The 25132-nt window shown below is 40.5% G+C and overlaps 1 protein-coding gene across 3 annotated transcripts in view; it reads left to right on the top strand.

Annotated features, from left to right (window-relative positions):
* PPP4R1 (protein phosphatase 4 regulatory subunit 1) overlaps positions 1-25132 on the top strand; it is a 99762-nt gene that overhangs the window by 37021 nt on the left and 37609 nt on the right. For all 3 annotated transcript variants that reach the window (XM_074987451.1, XM_074987450.1, XM_074987452.1), the window contains 2 exons: positions 20610-20752; positions 22514-22660. In XM_074987451.1, the coding sequence (XP_074843552.1) occupies positions 20610-20752; positions 22514-22660 (290 nt within the window). The remainder of the gene's footprint in view (positions 1-20609; positions 20753-22513; positions 22661-25132) is intronic.

Genomic DNA, 25132 nt, shown 5'->3' with positions numbered 1-25132 from the left:
TAGTGTGGAGCAGGTCTGGGTTCACCTCCTATTCCCTTTCCTCCCAAGAGCCCCACAGGGGAACTGAAGAGTTGGTCTGGGCTACAAGTTGGAAAGTGCAGTAAGACACTTGAGTTGTTGAAATGGTAGCCTTTAAATTGTGCCCCTCCCCTATCAGCAATTAGTCCTGTCTTCCTGCTTCCCTGACTGGCTTAGAAGTTCTGCTCACTTTTTTGGGATGGAAAGGATAGGGGGCTGCTGCTGCTGCTTTCCCAATATGAGGCAGATGGGTGGGTTCAGGGGAGATAAATGTTACTGAAATCAGCTCTCCCAGGAGTCCCCGAGGGAAATGAGTCACAGTGAGTGATGTCTGGCTGGATGGCTGAAACACATTTACCTTTCAGTATTCCATTCTTGATGTAGCCACACCCTTAGGTTTTGTTTGTTCTCACTACACATTTGACTTTCCAGTATGCTGAAATTTCTCAGGCACTGTGTTTGAAATTTGTGAGTGCATTGTTGTTCTTGCGTCAAGATTAAGAATAAGGATTTCCTTGGCTCCCATCTTGACCTGTAAACCTGCTTCATTCTCTGGAAGGATGAGGTGTGACTGTTGTGACTTGCAGTTTCAATGAGGCACTTAAGTTGGAGGAATAGTGGGAATATAGGCTCTGCCCATCCCCCTCCTCCCCATTCCTCCCCACAGTGTTTCACCCTTGCTGTTCTAGCTTATAAAAAGGCTTGGTGGAACGCACTTCTTATTTTTTAAAATTTTGTGTAATATGTTTTAAGCTTTTTGTCTTTTTTTATAATTTTCAAAGTTGTGGGAAATTAGGGAGAGAGGTCTGATCATTTTTAATGACAGGCGAAGTTGAGATGCAAAGAGTTCAAGCTTAAAAGCTGTTAAAACACAGCAAGACAAGGTGGGTGAGATGATGGTTTTTTGTTTTTTTTTTATTTTGGAGCAGTTTTAGCTGGTGAGAGATTTGCCCTTTTGAGCTTCACACATCTGGAGAAGAGCTTGGAGGAGTTCCAAAGGTTGTCTCTCTCACCAGCCAGGCAGGCGGTCCTCAACCTATGAACACATCAACTTACGACCACACCCCCCCCTTGCAACCCAGCTCACCTCCCCCGTGGGTTGGTCCAGCCACACACCTGGGGCTCCCCTCCAGCCCGCAGACCTGGCTCCAACATCTGTACCCCAAAGCCCTGCACACCCAGGCCTCACCTCCCCCTCCACACACCTGGCCCCAACACCTGCGGATCTGGACCCAACCCCTGCGTGGCCCTCGGTCGGTCTCTCTCTCTCTCTCTCTCTCTCTCTCTCTCTCTCTCACACACACACACACACACACACACACACACACACACACACACACACACACACACACACACACACACACACACACACACACACACACACACACACACACACACACAGAGAGCGTGGGGCTCCAACCTGCCCCCCCTCCCGCCCTGCGCAAGCACCCTGCCCTGGTACACCACTGTTTAATCCCTTTGCTACCTGGCTTTACCCCCCCATGGCCCCACCTTACTCTCCCGTGCATGGGGCTCTGACTTCAACCTGTGCATGGGGCTGCAGCTCCTAGCCCCTGGTGGGGCTCCAACCCACCTCCCCTCAACCACCCTGCCCCAGTGCACCCTCTGTTCAGCCCCCACACCCGGCTCATCCACTCCCTCCTGCAGCCCCAGCTCACCCCACTCTCCCTCCCCGCCACTTGGGGCTCTGGCTGTCAGACACCACTGGCGTGTGCAGGAGCTGTATCCTCCCTTCCAGCTCAACCCACCCCCGTTCACCCCCATTCAATCCCCCCTCCACCCAGCTCAACCCCACCCCCCAGCTGACCCTCCCCCACACGTTGGGCTGTCAGCCACCAATGTGCACAGGATTCTAGCTGTCAGTCACTGCAGGTGCATAAGGGTCAACCCCCACAGCTCACCCCTCTCCCTTGCTTCACCCCATTCAACCACCCAATCTCCGACGGCCCCAGCTCACACTCCTCAGCACGTGGGGCTTCAGCTCCAACCCCCTGGCCGGGCTCAACCCCTGCTCCAGCTTCCTGCTGCTTGGTTCCAACCCCTGCAAGCCCCAGCCCAACTGCTCCCTCCCACCACCCCTGCTGCCCTAATCTACCCCAGGCTTAACCCCCTTCCCTCTCTCAGGGCCCCAACTCAAGCCCACTCTGACTTAAGCGAAATTCAAGGTACATGGGGGTTACATGGAATGCAACCCCTGTGTACCTTGAGGGATTATGGTATAAGGGTATATCCGATTTATGACCAAATCAAGTTATGACCAGGAATGTAACCCATTCGTAAGTCAGGGACTATCTGTATTTAGTCCATTTAAACATATTACTTCCCTCATTTTGTGGCTTTCATCCAGGCACCAATATGTCTACAATAAAACAGCAAAATCCACTGTATCACATGTCAAGATATATAAAATAAATACCCTCATACCAGACATGATTTGTGGATTTAACTATTCATTCATTACTCCATTTGTTGCAAGCCCAGTTCAGAAGTTTGTATCACTGAATTTTAACGCTAACAGGTTCTCAGGTTTGCCGTGTACCATGAAATCGGCTAATTTCTAAGTTCTTTGGAACACTCACGACTCTCCCCCTCCAAAAAAAAAATCCTCCCAAAAACCTAGACATTTCTGTTGTCTAAATATCCTCTAGAATGACAGTTTAAGCTGACTTCCCTAGTCCCACCACAATTTGAAATGGCACTACTGGTGAATAAGGAGTGGTCAGAGGACTGCAGGAGAGGCGTGGGCAAGATGCAGCCTCCAGCCGATAGCATGGAGCTCACCATGAGCTGCAGGCCAAGCACCAGGCATAAGAGGCAAGTGCTGCCGAAGCAAGCGAGCTGCCAGTGCTGCTTCATAGCAGCTCACTGTGGTGGTAGAACCCAATGAATGGCAAGTGACTCCCTCAGATTATTTTAATCAGTGTTTCATTTCACAATCTGATGCCATTCAAAAACAGCAGCCTGCTTTCTGGGTGTCGTATTTGGGGCAAATGTTTAATTTGAGGTAGGGAACTTATTTTGGGTCAGGGAGCACAGTGCAGAGTCACATGCAAGTTAGAAGCAGAAATGAAAACCAAACCAAACAGAGCCCTCACTGGTGTGGCCGCCAGCTAAGAAGAGGAAATACATTCCCCTCGCATACTGGAGCCTTGGAGGGCCCGGGCTAGTAGATTTTGTGTGCTTCAGCCCCAGGAGGGGATGGCAGGAGGTTGGAGTTCCAGCATGACCTTCTCACAACTGGGGGGAAGCCCTGAGTTTCGGGGGTGGGGGGTGGAGTGGGGTGGGCAGTTCTAGGCAAGTCAGACCCCCAGGCCATGGGTTTCCCCATCCATGATTTAAGTGAAAATAATCCATTCCCCCATGTAGCTCTTAAAGGAAGGACTTGGCCAAAAAGTACAGTTCCCTTTACAAGGGGGAGAGATGATAGCTCTCTACTCAGAGGGGCAAGGGACTGAGCAGCTTCCAAGGGAAATGTGGGGAGGAAGGGGCACCATGCCCACGATGGGGGGCATTGGGGGACAGAGGCAGCAAAATGCAAGCTTGCCCAGGGCACCATTTTCCCTAAGGCTTGACTCTGATAATTTTGGAAATCAACTGCTTCTAAGGTTCAACAGGCATTTTTGTAATTAATCATTAGAGTGGTAAAATGCACACTTGTAAATGTGGACAAAATAAATACATTTCTGTAATTTGACTCCTGTATTTAATTTGGTCACTCTTTAGCTTTATAAATGAAGGCTACAACTACATTTTAAATTGTAGATTTGAAATATAAATGCCATGTCATAGAATATTAGGACTGGAAGGGACCTTGAGGGACCATCGAGTCCAGCCCCCTGCCCTCATGGCAGGACCAAGTACTGTCTAAACCAACCCTGATGGACATCTATCTAACCTGTTCTTAAATATCTCCAGTGATGGAGAGTCCACAGCCTCCCTTGGTAATTTATTCCACTGTTTGACACCCTGACAGTTAAGAACTTTTTCCTAATGTCCAACCTAAACCTCCCTTGCTGCAGTTTAAGTCCATTGCCTCTTGTTCTATCCTCAGAGGCCAAGAAGAACAAGTTTTCTCCCTCTTCCTTATGACACCCTTTTAGATACTTGAAAACAGCTATGATGTCCCCTCTCAATCTTCTCTTTTCCAAACTAAACAAGCCCAATTCTTTCAGCCTTTCTTCATGGGTCACGTTCTCTAGATCTTTAATCATTCTTGTTGCTCTTTTCTTGACCCTCTCTAATTTCTCCACATCTTTCTTGAACTGCGGTGCCCAGAACTGGACACAATACTCCAGCTGAGGCCTAACCAGCGCAGAGTAGAGTGGAAGAATGACTTCTCGCGTCTTGTTCACAACTCACCTGTTAATGAATCCCAGAATCATGTTTGCTTTTTGTTTCGCAACATGACTCAGATTTAACTTAATAAGCATACTTTCTATGCCAATATCTTAATCATCGATGAAGATATTGAACAGAACCGCTCCTGAAACAGACCCCTGCAGAACCCCACTTGTTACACTTTTCCAGGAGGATTGAGAACCATTAAGAACTGCTCTCTGAGTATGGTTATCCAGCCAGTTATGCACCCACCTTATAGTAGCCTCATCTAAGTTGTATTTGCCTAGTTTATTGATGATAATATCATGCGAGAAAGTATCAGATGCTTTACTAAAGTCTAGGTATACCACATCCACTGCTTCTCCCCTATGCACAAGGCTTGTTATCCTATCAAAGAAAGCTGTCAGATTGGTTTTTATCTGCTCCATTATTTTTCCGGGCACAGAAGTTAAGCTGACTGGCCCGTAGTTTCATGGTTTATTCTTATTCCCCTTTTTGTAGATGGGCACTATATATGCCCTTTTCCAGTCTTCTGGAATCTCTCCTGTCTCCCATGATTTTCCAAAAATGATAGCTATAGGCTCAGATACCTCCTCTGTCAGCTCCTTGAGAATTTTAGGATGTATTTCATCAGACCCTGGTGACTTGCAGATATCTAATTTTTCTAAGTGATTTTTAACTTGTTCTTTTTTTATTTCAACTTCTAACCCTACCTCTTTCCCACTAGCATTCACTATGTTAGGCATTCCTTCATCAGACCTCTCAGTGAAGACCGAAAGAAAGAAGTCCTTAAGCATCTCTGCTATTTCCAAGTTCCCTGTTACTGTTGCTCCCTCCTCACTGAGCAATGGCCCCACCTTATCCCTAGTCTTCCTCTTGTTTCTAATGTATTTATAAAAAACCTTCGTTTCCCTTTATGCCTGTAGCTAGTTTGAGCTCATTTTGTGCCTTAGCCTTTCTAATCTTGCTCCTGCATTCTTGAGTTGTTTGCCTATATTCATCCTTTGTAATATGTCCTTGTTTCCATTTTTTATATGATTCCTTTTTTATTTTGAGATCATGCAAGATCTCCTGGTTAAGCCAAGATGGACTTTTGTCATATTTTCTGTCTTTCCTATGCAGCGCGATAGCTTGCTTTTGGGCCCTTAATAATGTCCCTTTGAAAAACTGCCAACTCTCCTCAGCTGTTTTTCTCTTCAGTTTTGCTTCTTGTGGGACCTTACCTACCAGCTCTCTGAGTTTACCAGAATCTGCCCTCCTGAAATCCATTATCTCTATTTTGCTGTTTTTTCCTTCTACCCTTCCTTAAAATTGTGAACTCTCTGATTTCATGATCACTTTCACCCAAGTTGCCTTCCACTTTCAAATTTTCAGCCAATTCCTCCCTATTTGTTAAAATCAAATCTAGAACAGCTTCCCCCCAGTAGCTTTTTCAGCCTTTTGGAATAAATTGTTTCCAATGCAGTCCAAGAACTTATTGGATAGTCTGTGTCTCGCTGTGTTAGTTTTCCAACATATATCTGGATAGTTGAAGTCCCCCATCACAACCAAATCCTGGGCTCTGCATGACTTTGTCAGTTGTTTAAAAAATCCTCATCCACCTCTTCCACCTGGGTAGGTGGCCTATAGTAGACCCCTAGCAGGACATCACCCTTGTTTTTTACCCCTCTTAGTCTAACCCAGAGAATCTCGGCACATCCATCTCCTGGGTCCATCTCCACCTCAGTCCACGTGTGTACATTTTTTTAATATATAAGACAACGCTGCCTCCCTTTCTTCCCTGTCTGTCCTTCCTAAGCAGGCTGTACCCTTCAATACCAACATACCAATCATGTGTATTATCCTACCAAGTTTCTGTGATGCCAGCGATGTCATAGTTGTATTTATTTATTTGCACTTCCAGTTCTTGCTGTTTGTACACATACAAATGTGGGGGTGTGCATTTTCTGTAGTGTGTGTGCGCGCGCACGTAAAATATAATATAAATAAAAAATAATAGAGCCTTATGATAATTCAGGTGGTTAACCATATATTACTATAGGATGGCTACTTCTTGCTTCTGGATACTTGAATACTATCCAGATGCGACAACTTTGTACTTGTACCCAAGTTTTTTTCCAGAAGGATATTTTGATTTTTACTTAAATAAATTTTTTGCTCAGTAACTGTACTTTGACCCAAGTAACTTTTTTGAGTACTTTCTCCACCACTGCCTTGGAGGTATCCTGGGGGCCCTAGAAGTCAAAGAAGTTGACAGTTGAAGGGTGCGTAATCCTACGTGCTCTGTGCAGAACTCCCGTAGTCGTCTTCAGTAGGAGTATCACATGCAGACAAGTGCAGGTTCTGGCCATATGTTGGTCAAATCAATTACATGATACCATATGTTGCTGAGGTAAAGGAGTACATGAAAATTGGTGGTGAAGTGGGGTGATAGTAGTAGGGGTTTTAGGATGAATTTGAATTTGAGAAGGCTTTGCCCATAGAACATACTGAAACTTGGGTGTTAGAGAAGTCAAGTCAAGAGTAAAAGGAAGACAATGAAAAATGGAAGTAAGAGGACTGGGAAGAGAGATGGGAGTGGGTTGAATAAAGAGGAAAAAGAGCAGGGAAGTAGATGTAGTAAAATTGTGTATGTTGTGGTTTCTAAGTGAGACTGTGGAGATTAAATTTGATGTGGTAAGAAACAGGAAGTTATGGAGATATTCACATTAGGTAATTCTGTGGTTGAAGTACCGAGAGAAGAGGATAACTCCTGCAACAAGAGATGCCCAACATCACAGGAGGCACAAACATTATTTATACTTTATAGCAAGAGTGTCTAAATCACTATGCCTAGCAAAAATAAAATCAGTGTTTTAAAATATGTATATTTAAATATACAAAAATAGTAGTAAACCATTTGTTTCTAGAGCACTTTCTGGCTTAGGTTTTAGTTCTGAAATTTGTGTAAAGCATTAGCTTGCCTATATTTGTTTTGCCAGGTACGCTGAGCAGTACCATCTCCCCTGGCCACCAGTTAGTTTTGAGTTTTCAGCACACATGAAAATAGGACACGTCTGAGGCAAACTAGATCTGTGTATGCTTGGGTGCAGAAATATCAGCAGTCTTTATTGCTATAGTGATGACCAAAAATAGTGAGTTTGCTGTGTAAAGCTTTCATACGTAACTAATGTCAATTTGGCATAGCTGTTTGTAGACCAAAGACTAAGTCTTAATTTGCTTTGTTTCCTTTAGCAAGAGTAGAGCATACTTTTGCCTTGATTGGTATTTGCTCAGTCAGCAAAAGCAGAATTTCAGCTTTTAGTGCACTGTAAAATTCTAGTTTCCAATACTATTAGTTTTTACGTGCTGCAGGTTTGATTCTACAGCTGCTTCTTGAATGATTCTGTCACTAACGTTATTGTGAGTTTCATGCTGATACAGATGTAGTATCAGGCCTTAAATTTTCTTTAAGACAGGCATTTGAACATTCATTGTGTATCTTAAAACAAATTAAAACTTCGTTACAAATGTGAATAAATCTGTTGTGTTGAAGGAGGTGAAAGAGTTTGAATACTTACAGCTTTACAGTCAACAATACAGCATTAAATAAAATTACTAATTTTGTATGGTTAGAAGTGCTATTTTTGATACTTAGGTTATTTTTTAAAGAGTTCCGTAGGCTAATTATATTTTTTGTGGTAAAAATGTTTCCTCTTTCATATTTGCTACTTTTCAGTTTCATTGTCTGCCTAGTTCTGAGATAACAAAACATGAATAATGGTTAATGTGCAAACTGATCTCCCTTGTGTATTTGTGTTTGTATGAAGCCCATCACCATAGCGTTTGAAGGTATGTCTACACAGACGTGTTACTTCAGAATAGTTTATTCTGGAATGGCGCGCACACACACACACACACACACACACACACACACACACACACACACACACACACACACACACACACACACACACACACACACACACACACACACACACACACACACACACACACACACACACACACACACACACACACAGTGCATTTCAAAATAATGCCTAGCTATTTTGAAGTAGAGCATCTACGCACAATAAAGCCTGTTTGAAATAGAGCCATTATTTAGAGAGAGGCTCTATTCCCTATTTTAACAGCACCTCTTTTGAAATAGGTGCTATTCCTTGTACGATGAGGTTTATCAATTTTGAAGTAAGGCATCTGCTATTTCAAAATTATTTCAAAATAGTGGTGTTGTGTAGATGCTTGAATAGTTATTTCGAAATAGCGGTTGCTGTTTCCAAATAGCTTTGCTGTGTAGACATGCCCTGAATGTTTTACAACTGTTAATTAGTTTATCCTCCCAGCACTTTTCTGAGGTGTATTGTGTTCACCCATGTGAAAGTTTGTCTTGCAGTGAAAGAACTGGGTTAGGATTCAGGGGGTCACTTTCCAATTTTGTCACAGTCCCCTCTGTGAACATAGACAAGTCACTTGTGGTTCCTTTTGCCACCTATAAAAATGGGGATAACCATATGTCACTACCTTATTAATAATCTTAAGTCTCTTTATTTGTTTTTGTAGTGTCTGTTTGGTTTATCCAACATGTAGCATGATGCTGCAAGTCTTGTGTGCATGGAGTGCCATTAGTTCCCCTTTGAAGTTAATGTTTCAGTTCTCATTCAGATTGTGAGCTTTGCAGTGTCTGTTGTACTGGGCCCCTTTCAGTTATAGCATTTGTAGGCAGGGACTGTATCTTGATCTATTTTTGGAAAATGCCGTGTATATTTAGGATACCTTCTAATGCAATAAGCCTTTTTAAAAAGGCTATTGAGGAAGATATCAGGCTTTCAGAAGAGTCTCCTGCAAGGAAAAAGGGTATATTTGTCCAGATGTTGAGATTGTGTGGACATTGTCACCATAATGATAAACGAGTCAGTTTTCTGTATACATCTATCTCAAATACAACTTCCTTGATAAACGTAATGTTTATGGGAGGAGAGTAATTATGAGGCTGTAATCAAATTCAAAATGAAAAATATCTTTTAGCTGTAATTAATCAAGTATCATATATTAAGCCTAATATAAATAATCTGTCGTCATTCCAGGATACGTGCACACTGTGCATATTATGTCTATACTCAGAAATGACTACCAGAGTTTTTTTCTCCAGCACATGTATGGGATGACACTAAACATTTCTGAAAACATTTATGGATATCAATAGCAATGCTGAAAAGTCTTCGTTAAGTAACATTTGTGATACTGCCTCATAGCCTGTTGGCAGCATAGTAAGGTTTTTTTAATCTGCAGCTAATGTGGGTCCCTAAGATTTTGTAATAACTTTGTAATGACTGCAGTGGTGGTGTGTTCTATTCCAGCTGCTGTAGCTCCACGCCCTTCTGCTCCATTTTTAGCTTGTCAGAACATCCACACCCTCCCCTAGTTGCCTTAGTATCTCCTCTCACTTGGCAGTTACTAGCAGAAAGTCTGTCCTTAAACTGTTAATCACTAGCTTGGTCAACTCCTAGCTGACTAGCAAGTCTATGAAAAGAGCAAAGTATCATATCTGGCAGGCTGAAGTTGCAGGCTCGGGGGCATGTCTAAATAGAAAGGAGCATGTTCTGCCTTCAGGAAATGATCAACATTAGCCTAGTCCAGTTTTTGGCTGAATGCCTCCCTAGCAAAGTCTATTCAGGTTAGAGGAACAGGTAAAAGGGAGGGGGAACTGAGTGAAAAACTAAGAGGTAGAGTGGGGATTAAAAGCATAGTGGGAGAGAGTTGGAAGGAAGAGGAGAAAAGGTAATGGAAAGAAGTAGGAGGAAAATGCTATATGAATGAGAGTGTACACCAGATGGAAGGAGAGAGGGGAACAAAGCTTAAAGATGCATTAACATTTATTACTTTTTTAAATTATTCTGACTATATCATGATGCAACGTAAATTGACACAGTTCATATAAACTATATAACTGTATAGGCAAATGAGTCAGCCTTTAGGATCTTAATAAATTGCCATAGTGAATCTCAGGGCTGGAAATTATGTGAAGCTCACTACATAGGTGGTGATGTGTGCGGGGGAAAAGTACTTTAAATCATTGCCTATCTGGCCAGATACAGCCCAGTATTGTTTAGTAAGTGTCTTTCATCAGAAAATGGTAATTTATTAAGAACAGAAGTTTTTTAGGGATTTAAAATTCTGTTTAATTGGTAACTGGTTAAACAGTAGATTTAACTAGCTAACCAAATAAAGTGAGGAAAGACAGCTAATTCACCCAGGCAGAGCAGCCTGGGTTCCCAGCACTCCATGTGCAGGGGTGCTCCAGCCCCCAGCCTTAACTGTGTCTGCTTAGCATTAACATTAAGACTCCTAGACACTTTCATGCAAAACAATGGATATATCCATTACAAAAAACTAAATTACATAGAATTAAGGGTTTTCAAATTTCCTGAATAAGTTTACCAGAGATCAAGGAAAACACTGGTTATGGCAGCAATAACACCAACAAGACCTACTGTTCTCATATGTTATTACCTTGCAAATCTTATTATAAACAAATACACTGGGGCCTCCTGTATCTACTTGGGAGAAATTGACCTGTATAGTTATTTCACAATAAACTGTGGTGGAAAAGCTCTGCATATGGACACTATTCCAGAATAAAGGTACTAGGTTTTTTGCAGTAATACCCACCTAGGAAGTGATTCCAGAATTGCAATGCCAGTTAATTTCTCCTGTGGAGTAATGCATCATATGCTTTGTCTACAACTCTCTTTTAGTGCAACATGTAAGTCACGCCAGTGCACAAATCTAGTGCCTCATAACCACATTGCAGTCTGAACCTAACCCTCTGTTAGGTTAAGATATGTTTCCTGTTGCATATGTGTAATATTAAAGAAGTCTATGTAAACAAGTATCAGTCTGCATGCGTCTGTTTATGTGTTGATATTCAATTTCATAGTAAAAGTTGTCAGGGAACACTGAACTTTTTGGCACTCCATAAGGGGGTGCCCAGTTGAGCTTTTGGCACGTACAGTGATGCAAAAGCCACTTCTTTTGGATTTTTGGATGAGCAATTTAGATTAATGTTTCTGTTTAAAATGATCAGTGGTGAAATAGTTAATAGTTCAGATTTAAAGATGAGAATTGAAGTTTCCTGTGCAATGTAGGATCATTCTCAAGATACTGCAATGTCATTATTCCCAACTTGCTGAAATTCAATTCATACTTCGAAGAGTACAGTAAAAAAAACTCAGAGTTGTGAAAATTTCAAATTGTTAGTAAGGCAGAAAGGTGTGCATCACTAAACAAAACGTCGTGGTTCTTTCCAGAGTTTACAGCTGAACTTTGACATAATACAGCTTTAAAACTTCATGCTTCAGAAGAAAAATGCTGCTTTCCCCTCATCACCTTTAATTGTTTACATTTAGTTATTTACATTTGAGTACTGTACTATATTTGCATTTCCTCTTTCCTCCCTCCCCCTCCTGATTGTATACTTGCAGCTCCAAATGAGGTGTGTAGTTGACCAGTCTGTTCATAATGAAGTTCTACTGTAATTGTATCAGGTGTTTTACAAACCGCAGAGAACAAACTGCAATGTTTTACACTCAAATCATGTTTTCAAGTGCACATCCAGGAAAATTAGAAGAAATGTTTTTAAAAAAGATAAATCCTTAATTTCTGGAGTAAGGTTCCATGATTAGGCAGTTACAGAGAGTTTGTATGAGAGTTTGGTGGAGCTAAATTTTGAGATTTGATAAATGCGAGAAAGAAACAGAAGAGACTTAAGCTTCAGAAGTAGCCAGTCTTTCAGATATTAGGAGAAAGTATGTGCTTTAAAAGTTACAAACTTGTTTGTGCTAATTTGCTACAAGAGGGTACAGTATGGACTTTCAGGCAGGGTTCTGCAAACTTTGCTGCACTGTAACTCCATGCTGACCACAAAAATTACTTGACCCCAGGAATGGGGTCCAAAGCTTGAGCTTCACTGCTCCAGGAAAGGGGGGCAAAGCCTGAGCCCTGCTGCCCCAAGTGAGGGTGTGTGTGAGGTGTAGTAAAGCTGAAACTCAAGCCACACCACACTTTAGTCGGGGCTGAAGCTTAGCTTGCGGGCTTCAGCCTTGGGTGGGGGGGGCTGTAACCTGAGTCCAGCTGCTTCGGATTGAAGCTTGAGTTTTGGCATCAGCCCTGGGCAGTGGGACTCAGACTTTGGCTTCTGCCCAGTGCCTCAGGAACTCCAACCAGCTCTAGCAACGCCATTATAACAGGATTGCAACCTACTTTGGGGTTCTAATCACAAGTTTGAGAGACATGGCTCTCAGGTGGCAACATTCATAGAGGGGGCATTTCAATATGTTTCCTCCAATAAAGGCAGAAAATTGTTTTTTTTTAAACAAAGTTATGGAAATTGTAATCGTCCTCTGAAGATTTATTTTGTGTGTTGGAGTACAAACGTGATCATAAAAGTTTGAAATAGAAATTTTTAATACTGATTGGGTTGAGATTTTTCCTTTAACTCCATTATCTATTTGTAGAGTAAACTCTCATTTACTCAGTATTCAGTCTACTGGAATTCCCAAACAACCGGCCCCAGGCGCCATCCCAGCACCTAGACTGCTGCATCTGGGGGCTGTGCTGCTGGCAAACTCCCCCCATCCCACTCCTCTCCTGCCCATTGGTTACACAGGGAGCAACGCGTGCCTGGCAGTCCCACGCAATGGGGCACCCCATAGCCGGTGGCTCGGGCCCACCAAGGGGCAGGCTGCTCTGGCTGGTGTGGGGCCCTGGAAGCCCCCGTGAGTGTCTGAGTGGCTAGCCACACTGAAGCTGGAGGTGTCTGGAGAGCAGTGCACTGACCTGAGAGGAGGGAAGCCGCACCATTTGGGCAGGCACAACGGGAGCAGGAGTGGCACAGTGAGGCCCTGCTGTGGGCTGCCTGAGAGAAGCAGGTGCTGGTGAAGGAGAAGATCAGCCCGGCGGTGCAGCTGGCAGTGGGAGGAGCTGCTGCACCGGCCAAGCCACAAGAGGGAGGAGCTTCTGGCTCACCATAAGGTGGAGAAGGAGCCGAGCGAGACTACTGCGCTGCAGCAGGAGTGGAATGAGAGCTCCCTGCATGCAGGCATGGAGCCATGTCAGGGACTAGAGGAAAACACCTCTCTACCATCTGGCACGTTTGATTATCCAGCAACCATATCTGAGGTGCCAGATATGAGAATTGGCTGTATTGTGTTGGCAGGTAGAATCCAGTCCTGTTGAGCCATGCCAATTTTTCACAAACTAATTTGGCCACTAAACACTTTTGGGCTTGGAATATATTGACACAACACATACATGCTGGTCTGGAGGCGGGGGGTTCATACTGAAAAATTGCCACAAGTAATGCTCAAAAGGTGATTTAAGAGTTAGTTTTTTTTTTTTGTTTTTTTTTAAGATATCTCTTACCTTATGGAATAGCAAAAAATAAGAGAAAATCATCTGACTAAACAACTGATCTTCTTCTGATAGGAGGACGGTTAACCACCCTATAAGTATAAAAATTAAGTACAACCCAAAACAAAACATCAGTGTAACAACCAAAGGAAGGATGGTTAGTGTTGTTCTTTTGCACTAAAAGAGGACTGTCCTTCCTTAAAGCTTAAAAATATTTTTTGTGAAAACGAAATGCAAAACAAATGAGGTATGGAAGTATTTTTAATTTTGAGTTTTTATAAATGTGTTATTTTTAGAGAACTAGTGGAAAATAAAAATAACATTGACAGGTTTTTAATGGGAAGAGTGTTTTTGTATCTCTGTTCCAGCATGAGTCGCATAATAACTATACTATTATGAATACGTTATAAACATTAATATACCAACAATCTAAATATTATTTAAATACCTTAATATTTTTGAAAGACACACAATTTCTTATTTAATATTTTAGAAGGAAACATAGTTAGCATTTAAACTTTCTCATGGGACACCTTTTCACATCTCATGGAACTGCAATGTTCAACAGAACACAGTTTGGGAAACACTGAGCTAAGCTAGGGTACTTTTTTTTTTTTTTTTTTGAAAAAGATGTACTTTATTTAGGGAAAAATAAAGGTTGAGAAACAGTGTGAGAGGCAATATTGACTGCCTATGGTCCAACAAATTCTCTCATCTGGTACCAGTCAGACTCTGAGGGTGCCAGATTAGAGAGGTTAAACCTGTAATTATTTTCTTCATGCATCAAGCTTCTTCAGGAGCTGTCACTAAGGCCAAGAAACCAAGAAAAGCAATATCTGTGAGCTACCAAACTTGAAGTTATTAGAAGAATTGAAGAAGGCCAGCATTCGAAAGATATAGTATGCTTGGCAATTAATTTGGTGGCATCGACAGTCCGTACGCTCTTGTAGAAAGAAAGGAAAGGAGAAATAGCAGAAACGTACATTGGTGGAGCTAAAAGTTGCGCTGAATAACAAAGGCCAGGGTTGCAATAATGGGTAAACTTGAAAGACTTTTAATACATTGGCTCAATAGCAGTAATGAATACAACATGCCTTTGAGTTTCCTCCTCATAAAGGTGAAAGCCCCGTCTTTGTTTGAGGACCTGGAGAAGAAACCCAAGGGGGAGGCAAGTTGCGGCCACTGAAGTAACATTCAAAGAAAGTTATGGTTGGTCTGAGCACTTCAAAGCGTGTTCACATTATCACAGTCTGTGTGTTGCAGGTGAAGTAGCATCTATCTGCTGATATTCAGGCAGATAACATTTTCCCAACTACATTGCAATGAATAATTGAGGAATGTGGGTATTCTCCAAAACAAACCTTCAATGTTGATGAAATGGGGCTTTTCTGGAAAAGAATACCTTCTCAAACCTTTATTTCAAGGGATAAAACAAAAGCAACAGGTTTCAAGGCCTTGAAGGATAGACTGACCTTATTTCTTGGTGGACATTTGGAAAGAGACATGAAATTGAGGCCTCTCCTTTACCATTTGGAAAAGCTGAGAGTGCTGAAAGGCTTAAACAGGACATCATTACCTGTGGTCCGGAATGCTAATTGAAAGGTGTGGGTGACAAAGCAGGTTTTTGCTGTTTACATAACAGGCTACCTTTCATCATTCATCTCTAAATACTGTGCTGAAAATAATTGGGGTAATACATTTCTGCTGATCCTTGATAATGTTCCCAGTCACCTTATCAGTGTCAAAGACTATGGCAATAACATTCAAGTGGTGTCCCCAAATACCACTTCCATCCTTTGGCCAATGGATCAAGGTGTCATTGCTACATTTAAAGCTTACTATCTACAACTGGTGATGAGGTATCTCATATTTGCATCAGACAGAGAAGACAAACCAACAGTAAAGTAGTTGTGGAAGAACTACATCAAGATGGCTATAGAAAATACCACAACTGCATGGAATAAAATTACTCCAAGTATGCTGAATGGTGTTTGGAAAAAACCTATGCTGAAATATATTCATGATTTCTGTGGTTTTGAGGGTGAAGTGAAAGACATTCAAATTCTGTTACCTGGCAACTCAGGTGGGATTCAATGAGGTAGACGCAGATGATGTTCAAGACCTGTTACTGTCACATGGTGAAGAATTGACTAAAGAAGAATTAATTCAGCTGGATGGAGGAAGGTTATCAGAAAAGGAGAAGGAAGAATTGGATGAACCACAAACAACGCTGGATACTAAAACACAAATAATTCTTCAGTGCATTGGAGGCAGCTACACTAATTATTGATGATAACAAGCCAAACTTAGAACAGAGTTCAGCATGCAAGCAACAAATCCACAAAGCCGTTCAGTGCTATCAGGAGTTGTATGACAGGAAAAAGAGGTCTGTTGTACAAACTTCAATTGTATCATTTTTTTTTTTTTTTTCAAACCTCAACCTCATCACGTCCTTCTAAACTCTCATCACCATCAGCTGATCCTCAACCTTAAAAGCTGAAGATAAAACCCCAATTAAGGAGGTTGAAGTCGCTACGGAGCTGTTTCTGATAACACTGATGATCCCATGGAACTCAGGTCAACACCACCTTCTTCACCATTAAGAACTGACTACTGGTAATAAGGTCATGAAAAAACAATAAAGTAGCTCTATTCTTGTTTTTATGATTGTATAGTATTGTAACGTGTGGGAAAAGTATTGGGTGATTTTTTTGGGGGGGGAGTGGAATTGGGAACCAGTCAAAAATTTTTTAATTGAAATTGATGGGAACTTCATTTTCGACTTATGAATTTTCACCTTACAAGAAGTTTTTATCGAATGAATTACATTCCTAAATTGAAGGATAGATGTACTTACAAAAATATGCAAAATATCACAGAGGAGCACTACTGAAAACTTGCTAGCTTTCCACCATCTTCTTATCAAATAGGAATAGAAATATTGTATTTAGATTTCAGCGTAAGGCATATTAAATAGCAGAAAGAAGTAATTGTCTGAATGAACTTTTAGATTGTACTGACTTTACTAGTGCTTTTTATGTAGTCTGTTATTAAATTAGGCAAATATCTAGATGAGTTGATGTACTTTCTAGAAGACGTTGGTATTTCTGTAAGGGTACATGTGCCCCTGCTTGAACACTGCTAGGAGCATTACCAACTGGTCTAGGAGCATTACCAACACTTTCACTGCTTACTAGGTTTTTAGAAAAAAATTGGGAGGTAAATTATAGCTAAATAGCAGCACGGAACACTGAAAGCCAGAACTGGTGGCTGTAAACAGACTTTATGGGATCTCGGGAAACTTGGCCACGCTCAAGATAAAGTGGTCATCCAGCTAACAGAAGTCATGCTGGATTGTGGATGTTGCCAGATGAGAGAGTTCTGGATTAGAGACATTCAACCTCTATTCAGTTATTTTTGGTGGCCAATAGGACCAGATTTTTCAGAATAATTAGCCTTGTATTGTATATTATGATTAGCACTTTGTATGTTTAAAAATTCTTCTCCCATTGACTTCAGTTGCAGCTGTAAATGTTCATTTATTCTGTAGATCTAGCCTCAGGATCTCAAGCTGGACACCCACATAATGAAGAACACAGTTAGTGACCAGCTGTGAATATTTTGATTTAAATGACTTGCATAGTATCACACAGAAATTCTGTATCAGAGGCAGGCTAGAAACTAGTTTCCAAAGATGTCATTCAGCTGCCTTAGCTAAGAGAGACGACTTCTCTTGCAATCTCTTCCCTCCAATCTCATGATGTATTCACTGCCCACTTCCCATGTTCTGTAACAAATGAGGCATGGATTCTGCAGACAAGCCTTTACTGCACAGCTCTGATTCTTCTCACGAGCAGGTTCTTGTGCATTGAATGAGGCTGTGGTTCTATGAAAAAAAAAATTCCTCTCTCCATTCCCCATCACCAACTGGTACCTGTTCCAAGATTCCTTGTCAAGCCAGTCCCAATCTCTCTCCCTCTTGCCAGCCAAGCTTTTCATCCAAATTGTCCTCTCCATTTCAATCATCAGCTTCCAGTTGCAGCCTCCTTTCCCCCAGCCACTTCTGTCTCCTTAACCAGTCCCTCCCTCCCAACTCGTAGGCACAGCTCTTCCCCACTTCCCATGTTCCTGCTTAGCAGACTCCTTGTTCCATTTTTTAGCCCTTCCTTCCCGACTATTCTGGCTTTTGTCCTTCATTTGGATCAGACAGCTTCACCCTCCATGTTGCATGGTTGCTAATAAGGTTGTTGAGAGCACAGCAAGGGCAAGATACCTACGCTCAGTTTTGGTGGCTGGCTTCATTCTGGCTCAAAGTAGTGATTACAGAGAAAGTGTGACTGCTCCTTAATAGTCCTGGGCAGGAGTGTGGCCATTTGCTCCTTGGAGATTGTGCAAGCACAGCATGATCAGTAGTAGGCTGGGAGGTGTTCAGTCAGTCTGATTAATGGTTGGAGCTATGAGAGGTAATGAGCTTGCTTAGTGAAAATGCAGTCTTTGATTTCTAGTAGCTAAAATCTCAGATGTCTGTACTGTACTTGTACAAACTGAGATTTCTCAAAGCCTTATAATTTAGCATGGATTTTTACAGGGATGGCAAAAGATACACTGCTAGTAGAAAGGCAATCCCCCTTGCCAAATATGAAAGGTCTGCCCCAAAGCACAGGACTCTGAAAACTTAATAATTTGCATATATTGCATTTTGAAATATAAGTTTAAAGTTAACTTAAACATATGTGTTCAACACAGTGTCTTAAAGTGGATAATCTCTTCGGTTGTACAATATCTCTTCCTCCCTATTAGTGGTGGTTTGGCTGGCTGATGATGTTCTGCCAAAAATTTGTGCTCAATCAGTAAACTGGAGTGTAAGCTTTTCTCCCCCTCCCCTTTTTTTAAATCAGTTAATGTTCACTTATTCAGTTTTGATTTAAAGTTCAGATTTAGTACACTAAAAGTACTTTAGGCTTTTATTTCTAGATATTTGATTGTATAGGGTTACAGTTTGTACTTGTATATCTTTTACATGTATCTAAATCACCTTGATTTTTAAATACATTTATGTTTCTATTATACGAGTGCTTAGAAATGTCATACGAAGAGAAAGTAAATGGTCATTCATTTCCATTTATGTCTTCACTGTCAGTAATCAAAACAGATCAAATCAAATCAAAACTGGATAATTTTGGGATTGACTTAGCAGCTCACAAAAATGAACTCTGAGTTTATTTTTGTATTCTACTTGACTGTTAAATAAATTTTAAATGTGTGGTACAAAAAATGGAACTGCTAGGCATAAATTTGTTTACTTTACCAGTCAGTTGGAACCTTTACTTCTAATTTAGATGCTACACAGAGTTAATTTGCTCTATCAACTCCTGGATATAGTAGTGCAAATAGCAAATTTTGTTTAAATTCAGCATGCAATTAATACTAAATATAAATAATAGCCTTCCTCTTAGAATAAGACTGTTGATTTGTTTTTTAAAAAATTGGTGTGTTTTTGATAAGTTTTATAGTGATGGTGTTCAACAAAATGATACAATTAGTGCCAAATAAGGTTTACCTGAACAGTTGATGTGTGAATGTCCAATAAGGAACAAATAGTAAAATATACATCTGTGAAGGAATGTTAGAGAAACATTTTTAATCATAAAAATTATCATACTTTGAAAGTATTGTTTGATTGTTATAGATCTATCTTCCAACAGCAGGTACAAGTGTTGACAAATTCTGGAGAGGCAAATTTGTCCAATGGTTAGATCTGAAATAGGTTGTTTTCTGGGCACATGGAGTTTTGGCATTCAGGGATGTCCCACTGTCTGTTAAATTGAGGATGTTCAAAATACTCATTTTGAATGTGATCCATATTCAGTATATGAAGACATTCAGATTAACTACAATATTGTCCCACTTCCTCCACAAAAATGAATTAATATTCATGAAATGGTTACAAATATTATTATAAAAACAAACATAAAACATACAAATGAAAAGGCAGTTACTTACAGTAAACGCTTACAATAGAACTAAATAGAATGAATATTAAACACTAACAGATCTTTAGAAAAAATATTAGTAACAGTTGCAGAAATTAAAATTTCAGAAAAAGCTGCTGTAAGTGCGTGATCACTACTAGATGCTTTTAGATGTGCTCAGTTCACAGCTGGTTAGGTTTTTCTTTCTCTCCCAAATAACTTGGTGGCAAGTGTTATCACCTTTTACCACTTTCCGCAAAATAAGTCCTTTGTTGCCCACCAGTATCATGGAATTGATGTGATACATCCACCAGTATTTTGATATTACTAATCAAATGAATGCATTAAGCAAGGGTGACAATATAAACACGAAACTTTTATAGCTCTCTGTTTTTTGGTCTAATGTGGAGAGGAGTTGCTTGTATATAAGATCTGATCTGTGGTTGCTTTGGGGAGATAAAAACCAAATAGGAAGAAGGGGCTTTTGAAATCAGGGGTTCTTTCAAAAGGCTTCCATTATACAGGCAGCATGCATTTTGAAAGCGGCACTTTTGAATCACGTATGGCTGCCATTATACCAATGTAGTACTGCATATTCATGGCAGTGCCTCATTAGCATCTGCCAAACTCCCTCATTAATATGACCCTTTTGAAAGGGGGGGCCAGTGTAGATGCGGCCAGTGTATACTCTAGCTTGTAAGAGGGTTATATCCTATCAAAGTATATTTAACATAGACATATTGGGATGTGATTCCCCTGGACTGCCTTGTGAAAAGACGTCAATATTGTTGTTTGATCTACAATGCCCTTTTTATTTTATTTTATTTTATTTTTATTTTGACATTTTTGTAGAGCCAACTGTGCGAGCAGAACTGATGGAACAGGTGCCTCATATCGCTATATTTTGTCAAGAAAACCGGCCTTCAATACCATATGCTTTTTCCAAATACTTGTTACCTATTGTGGTAAGATACCTCGCAGACCAGAATAACCAGGTAAGAGTTGTTTATAAAACAGACCTAAAATTAAAATCTTAAAATTGAATGGGTAATACACCTTGTCAAATAGGATAATATGAACATTTTATACTAAGTAAATAAGATTTTGATCAAGAAGAAGCAAATTGAACTCTGAACTTCTGTGAAAAAAGGTGGTTTTTGTTTTGTTTTGTTTGTTTTTTTTGTTACATAGAAGGCTCTGAGCTGGTCTTAGACACTGTGACTTTTCTTATGTAGTGCTAAAGCCCCCCTGCCAAAGCATAGCACTATCCTTTTATAGGCTTACGTATTGTAAATTCTTTGGAAGAAAGGAAGAAATAAAACAATTTTAAAGTGTAATTTGAAAATTTTAAGGCCAGAAGGTGGTCACCTTTGATTTCCTGCATAACAGACTGTGAATCTCACACAGGTACTTCTGTTACTTTTGTTAGAGCTATAGCATAACTTTTTAGGAAGTTATTTAGTTTTGATGTAAAGATTTCAAGTTATGGTGCGTCCACCATGCTCTTAGGTAAGCTCTTCCAATGAGTAATTACCCTCACTGTTTAAAAATGTGAGCGTTTTTTTTTCTAGTCTAAATTTCTCTAGTAGTTGCATCTTTTGATGATTAAAGTTCATTATGCCCTTTTCTGCTAAATTAAAGAGCTGAATCTCTTCTCTATGTAGTTACTTTCAGACTGTGATCAAACAATTTCATTACCTTCTTTGAAGAAGCCCAGTCTAGTTAGTTTCTTGTAATCTGTCACTCTCAGGCATGTTATCCAGTGCTCAAATCATTCTTGTAAATCATTTTTGAACCCTTTCAGTTTTTTCAGCATATGTTTTGATATGTCTAGAATTACTCATAGTACTCTAGCTGTAGTTTTGCTAATGCTGTATAGAAAGGTATTATCACATCTCCACTACTTTGATATTTTTCTGCTTATCCAGCCAAAGACTGTATTACCCTGGAAGCTTGTGATGAGTTGATTACTACATTAACTCCAAGTTCTTCCCAATGTCACTACAGTCCATGATACAATCCCCAGATTTTCTTGTCTATAGTCTTTTAGTTCTTTACCTGTATTCTATAATGTTACCTATATTCTTTGTTCGTAGCTGTATAATCCTTGCATTTGTTTCCATTAAAGTGTGTTGATCTTTAAGCCCACTTGACCAAGAAATCCAGATCAGTCTGTAGTTAATCTTTCCCATGGTTTATCACTCCATCAATTTTCCTGTTTCAATTTATTTTTAAAAATTAGTCAGTTAATCATTTTCGTACATATAATATGTACTATGTTGATTTTTAGAATAGTACTACATTTTTCTTATCAAAAAGGGACTAAGTCAAATGCCTTACAGATGTCTAAGTACGTTATGCCAACATAGTTACTTTTACCAATTAAACTTGTAATCCTTTCAAAAAATGAAATTTGACAAATATTTTCCATAAAACCACATTAGACTGGTGTTAATTATGCTGTCCTTTAATTGTTTACTCATCATGTCCAATATCAGCCTTTCCATAATTGTCTGTTTTGCATCATTTTGATTTTCAGGAAATTTGAGGGAATTTTCTTGCAGTATTTGTAATATTACAATAATTTACAGTACATAACTGTTCCTGGAGATTACTTTTCATTTTTATGTTATGTTATGGTTTGCAGAAGGATGTAAGAATGTATTTGCCATATATGGCACATCAGCATTATATTCCAGTGTACGTCTGAAAAACAGCTCATATAAACTCTTGTTTCCACTTTGTTTTTGTGGTAGGTGAGGAAAACAAGCCAGGCAGCATTGCTCGTTCTGTTGGAGCAAGAACTGATCGAGAGATATGATGTAGAGACCAAAGTATGCCCAGTTCTTATAGACCTGACTGCACCAGACAGTAATGATGATGTGAAGACAGAGGCTGTGGCTGTGAGTAAATCAGTGAAACTGAGTTTTATTGTCTACAGTTTGAATGAGCAATTGGTGTTGTAACATATATTATTTCCTATATATTTTCTTTCTGCAACCAACTCTGTGCATTACTTTTTCATGGGCGATGTACCTCAGTATTTTGGATTCCAGGATCTAAACGGTATCATTTAAATTTATTCACTGGAATTTAGATTCTTCTTCGAGTAGTCCCCGTGGGTGCTCCATATCAGGTGTCGGGCCAGTCCTGGTGCTGCAGATCGGAGATTTGCAAAGCAATTGCTGTTTGAATCGTGCATGTGCAGAAGCGGGCCAGGCCCTTTGCATGCCTCTAATCATGTGCATGGTCCGGTTTGAGCCAGTTCCTGTAAGTCACCCTCGGCTGCAGGCAGACTTCTCCTGAACTTCTCAACAGCACATCTGAAAAATGATTTTGATACCTGTTGTTTATTATTCGTAGTTCTTAACAAGTTTTCTAATAATAGTTTTGTATTTAATAGTTATAGGAGAAAAAAAAGGTAAAGTGGTATAATCAGTTCTCTAGTAGTCAATACGTTTTAATAGTGTGTGTTATCACCTCATTTGAAATTCCAAGAGCTAAGCTGCTAACAGCTCTATTGTTTTGTTGAAATGCCTGCATCAGGTTTTTAAAAGCGTGACTATTGCCAGGAGGCAATGCTGGCCTCAGTTGGTCACTCTCAATGTACACACTCAAAACAAAAAAGCAGTCAAGTAGCACTTTAAAGACTAACAAAATAATTTATTTGGTGAGCTTTTGTGGGACAGACCCACTTCTTCAGACCATAGCCATACCAGAACAGACTCAATGTTTAAGGCACAGAGAACCAAAAGCAGTAATCAAGGTGGACAAGTCAGAAAAAAAAATTATCAAGGTGAGCAAATCAGAGAGTAGAGGGGCAGAAGGGGTGGGGGGTCTAGAATTAGATTAAGCCAAGTATGCAAACGAGCCCCTATAGTAACCCAGAAAATTCCCATCCCGGTTCAAACCACTTGTTAATGTGTCGAATTTGAATATAAAAGAGTTCAGCAGCCTCTATTTCAAGAGTGTTGTGAAAATTCCTCTTCAGTAGCACGCAGAGTCTTAAGTCATTAACAGAATGGCCCACTCCATTAAAATGCCGGCTAACAGGTTTGTGGATCAGGAGTGTTTTATATCTGTTTTGTGCCCATTAGCTCTTTGTCTAAGAGAGGTTGAAGTCTGTCCAATATACAAAGCATCTGGGCATGGTTGGCACATGATGGCATATATGATGTTAGTTGAGGAACATGAGAATGTGCCCTTGATTCTGTGAATTACCTGGTTAGGTCCAATGATGGTATCTCCAGAAAAGATATGTGGACAAAGTTGAGCAGCGGGCTTTGTTGCAAGGAAAAGTTCCAGGACTGGTGTTCCTGCATTATAGACTGCGGCTGTTGGTGAGAATCCTCATAAGGTTGGGAGGTTGCCTGTAGGAGAGAACAGGCCTGTCACCTCAGGCCTTCTGGAGTGTGGCATCCTGATTAAGGATAGGTTGTAGGTCTTTAATAATTTGTTGCAGTGGTTTGAGTTGGGGCTTGTAGGTGATGACCAGTGGTGTTCTGTTCTTGGCTTTTTTGGCCTATCTTGGAGTAGCTGGTCTCTGGGTATTAATCTGGCCCTGTTTATTTGTTTTTTTATTTCTCCTGTTGAGTAATTCAGGTTTATGAATATTTGGTTAAGATCTTGTAGTTTTTGGCCTCTGTCAGTCGGATCAAAGCAAATTGTACCTAAGGGCTTGACTGTAAACAATGGATGTAGTTATATGTGTAGGATGGAAGCTAGAAGTGTGTAGGTAAGTATAGTGATTAGTGGGTTTCTGGTAGAGTGTGGTGCTGATCAGGCCATCCTTGATTTGTACTGTAGTGTCCAGGGAATGTCTCTCTCGTGTGGAGTAATTGAGGCATAAGTTGATGGTGGGCTTCAGATTGTTAAAGTCTCTGGGGAATTCTTCTAGAGTCTTTATACCATGGGTCCAAATCATACAGTATATGATTTGTACAATGTACAAGTGTATACAATGTATACACTATTTAGGATAGTCTTCTGTGCCTCACAAGTGCCCACATTGCTCTAAACTTATAGTGAGAGCTAGAAAAGACAGAGAGATGAGCCTGAGAATGATTCTCTTTGAAAAAGCTCTCCAGCCTGATGCTGCAGATGGCAGCAGGTCAAAAACGCCGAGCAGCCTCATTGGTCTCCCCAGAAGGCCATAAGAAAAAAAAATTATCTCCAGCTAGATCTCTGCCCGTTTCATCTGGTGACAAGACAAGTCGTATTGGGAACCCAGCTTCCTCACTAACTAAGGAGGACAAACGGCCTAAGTCTAAGAAACTGGCTCTGCTGGTGATGATGCAAGAATCCCGCTTGAACCTATGGGTTCACAGAACTCACCGGTGCTGACACATACAGATCAATCAGCACTGGAAGTATGA

This window comes from Carettochelys insculpta, chromosome 2 (genome assembly GCF_033958435.1).
Source record: "Carettochelys insculpta isolate YL-2023 chromosome 2, ASM3395843v1, whole genome shotgun sequence".
Lineage (NCBI taxonomy): Eukaryota > Metazoa > Chordata > Testudines > Carettochelyidae > Carettochelys > Carettochelys insculpta.
This window is presented reverse-complemented; position numbering and strand designations above follow the sequence as displayed.